The following is an 11543-nucleotide window of genomic DNA, read 5'->3' on the forward strand; positions in this document are numbered from 1 at the left end:
TGAGCTCAATAAATTTGAGTGGAATTTCTGCAGTTTGGTACATCAATGACAGTGACAGTGACAGCTGACAGCCGACGCTGACGCCAGTGAAATTAGCAAGGCAAACAATATTCAACACCCAAGATCACGAATTAAAAAGTTACAAATTAATACAATTTGGTGCAAAAGCAAAACAAAACAGACATTACAAATTTATTTTAAAAATAAAGTCGAGTACTTAGTAATTTGGTTTGGAATTCAATGCCAAAAATAGTGGTATGAAGTAAAATGTTTTGTATGCCGATTATATTTATATTCCAATTGATTTTCTTTAGCGAATTGAAGCAAAGTTATGCTGAAGACTTTAATCTTTTTGGAGAAGCTGGTCAAGCGTATTCTATAGAAATAAGTATTGGACACCCTGGTCAAAAGGTAAATTCATTTGTACTACCTAGCTACTAAAATAACTTATAATAGCCACAACAAATTAGGATTTTAATTTGGGAAATATAAGTGCAGGTCTCAAAAGTGAGTTGTGACAGCAACAATATTAAGTTATGACAGTAAATAATCTTTCAAAGATGAAAAAAGTGGATATGTAAATATACAATACACATATGAACTACTAATTTATTTGTTCTAATTGTATTTATGTTCTGTTTTTCTTCAGTTAAATGTAATAGTGGACACAGGCAGTGCAACATTAGCTATTGCATCATATCAGCGGCCTGATAATGATAAATATTTTCATTTGAAGAATTCAACAAGCATATATGATAGTGGACAAGAGGTGAGTTTTATTTAGTCTGTATCTGAATACAAAGTGTGTTTATAATTACAAAATTATAGTGTAACTAGGTCTAACCTATAACTCCATTTGTGTGGAATTAAAAAAAAACTTAATAAGTAGCTTATGTGGTCTTCCAGACTATGTTTTACATTTGTGCTAAATTACTTTAAAACCTATTGACCAGTTCCAGAGATACCTTCAATCAAACATTTATCCGTCCATTTAAACTTTTGCATTTATATTAGTAAGAAGTAAAATATATGATTTACTGCACATTAAGCAAATAATTTATATTATTGTCTATGAGTCTATGGATAATAATTTTGATTAAAGTGAGGTGTATTTACTAGTGTTCTTTTTTAATCTTTGAATTGTAATAATTTCAGATACAAGCTCAGTATTCACAAGGCACATGGGTTGGCAAATTAGTATCAGATTATGTACACTTTCCGTCAATGCCGAATGTCACAGAAGTTAGATGTGACATTGCACTTATTACAAAGAGTCATAAGTTCTTTATGAATGGTTCCGGATGGCAGGTATGGATTAGTAATTAATTTGATTTGTGTAATCATTTCACACTGGTTGTCACTTCATATTCAATTTTTTTTTAAATAAAAATAACTATACATTTACTGTCTTCATTTCACTGTGTGAAATATCATTTTTATTCATTGATGTAACACAATACAACACAATTTTTGATACAGATTTTTTACAGTCAAAATGCACAAGAATATGGACATAGACAATTAGACTTTAAATTGAATTTTTTCGTTTTTATTTTAACCTGACTGATTTATAGTTATATTATTAAAAACCATTGATACAAGTATTTGTTACCTTAAAGTAATTTTTTTTCTCAAATATGACCCTGACTAGGGTTTTAATAAGATAATTTTAATATAGATAACCTTTTTCATTCCAGGGCCTCCTTGGTCTGGCGTACTTGCCAGTTGGTGCATGGGGAGATAATGTAATAGTAGGCTCTTGGCTCGACTCTATGGATCATATGTTAAATAAGCCAATGTCTTTTGAATTAAAATTATGTAGTGTACTGGGTATTACTAATGCGACACACTATGGTAATTTGAAAATATTGGGTAAGTACTGTAAAAAAATTATCAGTCACTTATTAAAAAAAATAATTAGTAACCTATGTGTTCTTCCAGACTATGTGCTACTATGCAAAATTATATCGTGATCTGTTCAGCCAACAAATCCATCCATCCATCTAAATATTTGCAATATGCGATAGTCAGATTTTAGTAAGATAAGAATGTTTTAGTACAAAATAATTGTATCTTTAATGTAATTTTCACATATTTGCATATGTATATCAAATTCTTTAATTTCAGATGACCAAATAAGTAACAAAAGTTTTATGTTTCGTACCCCTGTTTTGAGAAAACGTTGGTTTGTGGTGGGAGTTTTATCAGTCCATGTGATGTCGGACACTATGTCTTCGGTAGCTTCCAAATTAAAGACTGGAAATAACGCTACATATACTAATATAACTCAGAGTCAATCAATTTATGAGATAAATGAAGGTTTATGCCAAAGACTGAACGAACAGAAAAGTATTGTGGACAGCGGAACAACTAATATAAGGTTACCTGATGATATATTTAGACAGGTATGTGGTTTTATAAATATTATAGTCTGTTTTTTTTTGGTAGATAACGCCAGTAGTTTAAAAAGGTTAAAAATTACTATGACTATGGTTTTTTTCTTTTCTTTTTCCAGGTTGTAAATGAGCTTAGAAATGCCGCTCAGACCAGTAATGTATTAATACTGGATGAGTTTTGGTATCATGGCGAGGTGAGTCAAATAACTGTACCTTTTTTATTATGAAATAAAAGTTACTATCTGTTGTCCTAAAGAGGGACTGTGTTAAAGGTGAATGGAAATTGTGAATTCTGAAAAACCATTTAATTAAATTATTTGTAAGGTGGAAATATCGACTTGATTGAGTCAAGGTGAGAAGCAAAAGAAGAATCCTCTTTTCAACCTTTTCTTATAAGAAAGGAATTGGAAGATGTGCTCTTGCAAGGACAATGTTAGAAAGGAGGAATTTCCTCTAGTTGTCTATGGTCAAAAGTGATGTAACACTTTTCTTATGTCGATTCCACAAAGTACAGGGCGTATTGTGCAGGCGGCGTGTTGGCCGGAGCCGCAGCGCTGGTCGCTGCCACGGCTGGCGATACATTTGCTGGACTTTGACGCAGAAAACCAATACTTCACACTAGAATTGCCTCCACAGGTAAAATTCTAACAATGGGGAGTAAAACAGCAAGCTTTCAGTAGATGGCGCTAACGTCAAGAGTCAACTGTCATCTGTCAAAGTTTAATACGTCATTTTAGTGATTTAAGAAAAGAATATTCCTCTTTTAATTTTTTGTTAAAAATAATACATTTCGATGACTTCTGAAATTTAAATATAAAAAAACTAAGAAATTTAATTTAAAACAACTTTACACATATAATACATGTATATTCATAAGGAAAATTTTAACACATGAGACAATCTCGCAAATAATGATTAAAAAGAGGACTCATATATATGAAACAAGAAACAAAGATAAATTAAAATTATCAAAGCCCAGAACCAATTTTGGTGAGAAAAGCATAGCTTTTGAGGGAGGAGAGTTATATAATAATCTGCCTAAAAACATCCGCGATATAAAAACCATGTCATCATTTAAAAATAAATTAAGGTAATTTGTTAGTAAAATGTAATGTCTGACTACTGGTAAAATTTCATGTTCTTGTAAAATTGTTTCTCGTAAGTGAATTTTGTAAATTCTTGGAGGAATAAAGATCTTAAATCACAAATAATTAATGATCTATCTTAATAATTACTTTTTTGTATGAAATTTGACGGAAGTCATTCCTGTGGCGATACTACACAGAGTTGCTTGTATTTTGGATATTAAATAATTTTTTTTTTTTATTGCTGTTACTCTCGATCGTGCTGACTTCTACAGAAGCAAAAAGCAGTTTTTCTCCCCATTACTTACACTACTGTAAAACTAATATAACATAGAATATATACCGTGTATGTACTACTTGGTAGATTGAACCATATTTAATTGGCGGAGCAAAAGTTTTGTTCATTTTTATGGATGCTGCAGCTAACTTATAAATATAAAATTTGCCACAGTTTGGTGCATAAAGCTATTTTCAATTAAAAAAAAAACACTTTTTTTTACCAAGTATTATGGACGAATTTAAACCTATGATTGATCTTCAATGCAGTAAAAGGTTCTATCTATAGATGAAACTATGCACAGACATACAAGACCAATGTATAGAGCTTTATTAATATTATTAAACATTTGTAGAATTACATGCGAGTAGTGTCAGCCAGAAACAACAGCGGGACAGGCGGCTCTGTGTCCGAGTTCTGTTACAAGCTGGGCCTAGAGGCTGGAGGCAAGGAGACTGTCCTAGGATACACTGTTATGGAGGGGCTACAGGTACTTGCTGATATTTTTATGTGTGAATATCCATTCTTATCCCTATTAAGGGTTCCGTACCTCGAAAGGAAAAAAGTGGAACCCATGAAGGATAAATTTGTTGTACGTCCGTCTGTCAAGACCCTTTTTTATGGAAAATGATTGCAAATATGGAAAATGATTGAAAAAAAATAAATAAACATATAGTAATTAAAAAAAGAGAACAATTTAGAAGTATACGTAATAGTGGTAAAATAACTTGTAATTTTAATTTCTTTTTTTGCTATATACATGTTATAGCTTTATAATGTAAAGAAGCGTAATTTTGCATATCAGACTACTTAGTTATAAATAAATATTAGCATGTAGAAATTTATTGCTTTGTATTTTATATTAGCTCTGTTTAATACTTACATAACTTAGGGTCATATAAATCACGAATATGTAACAACAAAGTTGTGTTTGAACTTATATGTTTGTATTTGTTTGTGAATCTTGTAGTGAGAATAAATAAATATTATTATATTATTATTAAATTAGCAAGCGACCACTTGAATTCGCCAAAATCGCTATTGAAGATTTTACATTTAATCCACAGAGGAATTTATGCACAAAAAGATGATATTTCCCTTCTTATGCGTCTACTCCTCTGTCAAATCCATCTCCCCTTTCTTTCCTTATAAGAAAAAGGTGGGGAATGAACGATGACTAAAATTAGACTTCCGGCACGCATCCTCATTAGTGGAAGTTGCACTTGTTAATCCTAAAATCCGTTTTCCATTAAGCTACTTTTAATAGTATTCAATGATGCTAATATAGCAGCGTGTGACTTCTAATTATATAGTAGTTGCAGCTGCATTAGCGGAAATGGAACATAAACGGTCGGCTAAAGTGAAAAAATGGTTTAAAATATCAAAATACTCCTTCGTAGTTTGTTTTTTCAATGTTCATTTTCTTTTTAGGTGGTATTTAATAGATCTGCTGGATGGATAGGTTGGAGAACATCAAATTGTGGCCCAAACGCAACAATCAGTGGTCCATACAATACTTCTTCATCACTTCTCGTGCGATGTCAACTGATCGAACCTTTGTCTGACGCAGCGATATCTATAAAGGCGGCTCAATGGACACTTTTTGTCATCTCTATGGTGGCTCTGGGCGTGTTGGTGTATTTATTAACACCCTGTATAAAGATGTTGATTATGAAACCGTTGCCACGATCTCAACAGATTTCTTTATCTCAAGCGGCTTTGGTGGAGCAAGAAGGGACGTAAGTCATAAATTAAAAAAAATAGGAGCCCATCATTTCTTCTATGCAAGTTAGGACTCTTTTGACGACTTTCTTATGTCTTGAGCTAGAACTTTTTGGTTGTTGTAATCAGTATTACATATTTATAATTTTTTCTTGCCAATTATATGTTATATTTCTACATTTTAATGGTATTCGAAAAACTCAAACGTTAAAAAATTTTTTTTTTTTCATTATTTTTTTAAAAGATAAGGCGGCTAAAAAATTAATTATTTTCTTGCTAAATATGTGCTTGTGTGTGTTTTTCATGTGGTACTTAATTTATATTATAACTTGAATTTAATCCCTTTATTGTGCCTAATATGTTTAATCGTATAGTCTTATTCAATTGAAATGAGAAAATATAACAAACCTTTCAGAGCTATTTTACTTCCATAAATCTGTAATTACAGAATTATTAAAAATAGACATTTTTAATTATCCTTTTAAAGTAAAACCATAGACAAGATGATATTATCAGCCAGTGATATTATAATTTTTCATCTCTATTGAATTTGATTTTTTTCTTCGTTTAACTTTATTTTGACTTTAGGCATTTGATATTAGAATAGGTCTCTATAAGAGAATTTAGTTGAAGCTGATAATAATTAGTTTAAAGAAAATTTAGTCATATTTAGTTCCTTTTGGACATCTAATCGTTTGAAATTAAACTTAGGAATGTAATAATTAGTTAATGTAATTTCGACTGTGAATTTTTACGTGTGATTTGTTTGACCTCTTAGGCTTTGACCTTTTTTATGATTATTATTATTTTCAAAGTATTAATACACTTGTAAGTTAACATTAAATACGACTAAACTCAGAGTCTTTAAATGGTTTACTATGCAGGCCCTTAGGGCAATAATATAATTCCATATCTCTGCTTAGAGTCTCCGTTACTGTCCAATTAAAAACTATGGCAGTTGTTTTTTCTACAAATGGTAGAATGTGTGCAATTAATTATTTTTTTTTATATATAATATAATTTCCAAGCTATTCTGTGGTTTTATATTATGATTTTATTTTTGTACTTAATCAGGGATGTAGTACGAATTTAGAGAAATGTAACTGTTTATAGACATTTCACATATTTTTGTGTCTTCATATCGTTAGTATTAAGTATTTCTGATTTTTTAAAAAGAAAATATTTTTCAATACTGAACACTCTGTATACTGTATTTCAATATTACACGTTTTATCATATCTTTACATAAACATTTTTACTAGCACTTCACATAGTATATAGGATAGACCAATTTTACAATTTGTATATTACATAGAATTTTTTATTGATTTATAATTCATGATTTATAAAGATATAGACGGGACATCACGAAGCAAACTGTAAGCTCAAAAAGATGAACCATCCGTACATTTTTGTTTAAAACGTGACAGAGATTATGAAAAAATATTTGAAAGAAACTCGTAATGTCCGCTCTATAACTAGTATTACATTTTAATCTCTCTTTTTTTTATAAATACGTATGCGTATTTTGAATTTAAAATCAACAAATCACATCTAACTGTGCAATATAATAGTTTTATAAGATTTAAAAAAAATGATGAATCTCAGAATTGTAAGCCATTATATGTATAGAAAATAAATACTGTATGTTTAAAATATTGACATTTGAATTTTTGTCAATTCGTTTCCACTGCCGACACAATAAAGCCAGTTACACACCGGACAGTTATAACTGCGCAGTCTGATTGTTGTGTTGTGTCACAGAATGTGCAGTTAATACTGAAGGTACGTATAAAATGTTTTCAAGACATTTGGCGACTCTTAACTTCACGCGAGTCGCTGCGCAGAACACAATTTTAACTGTACCGGATGTAGTGAGACTTTGTGGGAGTTTATGACCTTGGGTCGCCATGATACTTGAAAACCAATTGGTGGCTTTAAAATCATATCATCCTTTCATTTTTTCGATGTATTACGGATATCTATTATATAATTGTTTTTGCAATTGTGTAGCGACAGTGGAAACCCGCGGTATTTATAATTTAAATCTTGTATTTTTTGGTAAAGTAGATATGAAATATTTTCTTCCACTTCAGTGTGACATATTGTGACCAACTAGAGAGTTGAATTTTATTAAAAATAAAATTTATCTTTGAAAAAAATCTGGTTTTATTTAATTTTTGAAGACAAAAATTCTTCACGACATTAATATTTTAGTGTTCACTTACAATAAAAAAAATAGTTATAAGCTAAATAGAGTTAAAAAGACTAAACAAGAATTATTTTAGCGAGTTCGTAGCGCTATACCATTGAAAGTAGCGTCTATTATATCCTAGCTTTAAAAATTTATTTAAAACGACACCTGTTATTCGGAAGCAACACAACGCATTTAATTTTTACTCTCAACGCTAGATGGCAAATCATAAAAACCGTATATTAGACTGGCTGCTAGAAAATTGGTAGATATAAGTTTGTATGTAAATTTTTATTAAATGAGACTCAACCGATTAAACGCTAGGCCGAACGACCCAACGGAAAACACCCAAGACGGAGGTAATTTTTTATCGTCTCCGCAGAGTTCTTAATAGGAAATGGAATGTTAGTTAGATTTGCCCCGTACCGTTCAGAATCCAATACTTACATTTAATTTGAAATCCGTTAGAAATTGTAATTTCCTTGGACCTGAAGACTTGGCACAATTTCCTTTACTAAACGACTTTGCTACATTCGTTACTGAAATAAACCATTAATATAAAAACAGGATTAAAAATAAATTATTTCAACATCAGAAACACGATAAAATCGCTATTATTAAGAATCATAGAGTGGACCATTAAGATTAATATCTCTAAGATTAAGATAATAATCTACTACCATTAAATAAGCCTTCGTGCCTATATTTTATTTTCCTTACTAGTCCTTCAATGCAAATAATCATTTATTTTTAATATTTACGTATTTAAAAACAGACAAAAACGGCACACTTATGCGGAGATAACGGCCAGAAAAGAAAAATAAATTCGATGTTTTGTATAAAAGTTGTATGTATATTTTATAGTACATATATCTATGTTATTGAAAAGAAAACGTCAGAAAATAATATCTGAAGATGACTTGTTATAATTGATTAATTTATTTTGCAGTCGAGCACATTTATTTCCTGACCTCCTAAGGCGAAATGTCACTTGGTGCTCAAAGTGCAATTAGGTCGCAGACTTTACATGGCAAAATTTTAAGTACCATATTCGATCCTAAGTATGAAGCGAGTCTTTTCCTGCACATATCTCAAATAAATTTTGAGCAATTGACCAATCTAGTTGTGTCACGTTTGTCTGGTTTGATCAAATAATTCATTTGTTAGAGTCAAAGCTATTTGCTACAATTTGCATAGATACGAGATCCGACCACAAGTCTCAAGTCGAAACTGAAATGAAATTCAAATTATGTCGAGATTGAAAAGAACCGTGCCCAATGCTTTGCTCTATCCACTCTAAAGGAAGGAATTTAATTTTCTACGCGATAGAACTTATTCAATGTCAGGACAAATTCGATTGTAGCATAAATATTAATACAGTAAGCCATCGTTGCAATGATATATTTTTCAATTGAATATTTAAATTGACTATTTCTTGGAAAGTTATATTAAACCGACTTACAATTTATCAAAATGGTCGTAAGCCGTTCTAAAGCACGGGCAAAATGGTATGAGCATTTTGCTTTTAGCTTGATAGAACTCGATCAATATGGTTATGTTCCACGTGGTAATGACATTGTTATTTTATAAATGGCAGGTACAATTTACAAAGGAGATTCATGCATAACCCTACTAAAAGAAAAATGATTTAAGTACCTACAATATGCGACTAACATGACTCAATTTGAGGCAATTTTTTGATTAAATTTGCGTTTAAAAAGGCCTATGTTACGGAATATTTTGAAATTTTGAACACCTAAACATACTTTTCGGTTATAAAACTGAATTTCAATGAGAATTAACCTTTTATTTTCATCCTGCCTGTCGGTGCAATGAAACGATTGACAAATAGGCAATCATGCTTATTGTTCTATTGCTTCGTTTGTTTGACAATTACTACCCTAGCCCAGATAGTTAAAAGGATTTCCCAATTAGTCGTATGAACCCTATTAATAGCTTGGAGGCTCATTTGGACCAGAGTAATGTTGCCAATTCCCGTTGTGATCATGGCAATATCTCTTCAATACATTACAACACAGAACATGTCAATGGTATACGCACACTACGAAATGTTTAGAGTTCTTCAAATTTGGAAATTATGTATACATTCCTATAAACATTTTGAGAACCATATTTTCATTTAATGAAACACTGGCTGTCGCCCGCAACTCCGTCCGCGAGTATATATAAAAAAAAAAAAATTAGTTTACCCCGCCCATCCATCCATCCACATCACATCCATCTAAACATTCGCATTTATAATATTAGTAAGTTAAATAAATAAAAAAGCAGCTCTTCAAGGCATAAATTCGAAAAATAATTAAATAAAAAGTACCCTATGTCCGTCTCCTGGGCCTCAGCTACCTCCTCACCAATTTTCAGCTATATCGGTAAAGCCGTTCTTGAGTTATAAATAGTGTAACGAACACGACTTTCTTGTATATACATATCTCATTTACTCTGTCTTACTTCCATTTACTTATAAATCAAGTGAATATACTATCGATTATTTTTTTTTGTAGGCATTTCTTAGGTAGCGATAAATATTCTAACGCGGTAAACATTCCTACGTACATTTTCATACGCAGCGTAGAAATAAGTGTGTAAAACGACATTTCAAACCTCACCTCGACGTTATTACGTGCAAGACGGGAATTTTTCGTCAGGAAAACGTCACTTTCAAGAACACACATTATTCAAACGAACACATTTCAAGCGAGAAAAAAGTGTGGAAATATTTGAATTCAAAGGTACTGTACGTAAGATATAAATAGCGTCTTATAATAGAATTACAAGTTTACTTAACTGCGATAAATTCAACATCAGAGGGGACAACTTTATTTATTTTACATGTAAACACGCGGCGCAACGTTTAGTTGATTAGCTGCAGAAGGAAGCTGCTTAACGAGATTTTCTAGTTACCGACCGGAAACTTTGCTAACGTCGACGATAGTCACTCCGGTAAAGTCAACGTCGCTAAGTTTGATAAAAATATATAGAGCGGTATAAAGGAATCTATATCAGTGCAACTTTTTAAAATATTAGCTACTCGAATTTTATGGTCAAACTTAAGTATTGAAGCTTCAATAATTTGCATAGAGTTGAAAATTGGGAGGAACGTTGGGAATACCATTAGGTATATGTAAAAGCCCTGTAAAATTTCTTAAAACATCCCCGTTAATCCAGCATTTGGAATAAGAATATTCAAGGTCAAAGGGACCAAAAATTGTTTCCGATTTTGGTGAGCGCGAGTGAAAACGGTGAGTTTCATTAAAAAATTCGTAAAACCGAGTTAAAGATTATAAATTTACCTATTAAAACCTCTGCCCACATCTTTTTATAAATAGATACCCCTACAGCAGACCTTTAGAGAATAAGCTAGTTAAAATCTTTTCTTAGTAAGCACTAACGTCTAGTGGTTGGGACTAACTTAACTACGGCCTGCGATCTAAAGTTTGTCTTTAGGAAGAATATGACTACGCAATTCATAGACTTTATAAAATATCAGCGTATCTTCATCTGAGTACCTATTTTTAGACTTAATCTTTATGGAAATTAAGTAAGGCTGATAAGTTACCAAGACATTTGTTACGGGAAACTTTTAATATGTGTATATAATTATACGATGAGTAATTAATATTGTAGCCGTCTATGAACAAACATTTATCTTATAAAATTTTGCCGCCGTTCCAACAATATATTGATATCGAAGTATTTCTTAGAAGATTTAATCAAAGTCTTTCTTTGATTATGATAACGTATTTCTTGAGTAATTGATTGTGTAGAATAAAAAAAAAAAGTTAAATAACAATTTTTTTTATCGTTGAAATAACGAAGCGGTCGTTGCCCATAGACATACGAAATTATAT

The 11543-nt window shown here is 31.2% G+C and overlaps 1 protein-coding gene across 1 annotated transcript; it reads left to right on the forward strand.

Annotated features, from left to right (window-relative positions):
- Positions 1–87: 87 nt before the first annotated feature.
- Positions 88–6933, forward strand: LOC106122249 (beta-secretase 1). Its single transcript, XM_013318172.1, has 9 exons — positions 88–411; positions 650–769; positions 1156–1308; positions 1698–1872; positions 2128–2405; positions 2516–2590; positions 2925–3032; positions 4114–4248; positions 5190–6933. The coding sequence occupies exons 1-9, from the start codon at positions 268–270 to the stop codon at positions 5499–5501; spliced, it is 1500 nt and encodes a 499-aa protein (XP_013173626.1). The 5' UTR covers positions 88–267; the 3' UTR covers positions 5502–6933.
- Positions 6934–11543: the final 4610 nt, after the last annotated feature.

This window comes from Papilio xuthus, unplaced genomic scaffold (assembly GCF_000836235.2).
Source record: "Papilio xuthus unplaced genomic scaffold, Pxut_1.1 DF826933.1, whole genome shotgun sequence".
NCBI classification, from domain to species: domain Eukaryota; kingdom Metazoa; phylum Arthropoda; class Insecta; order Lepidoptera; family Papilionidae; genus Papilio; species Papilio xuthus.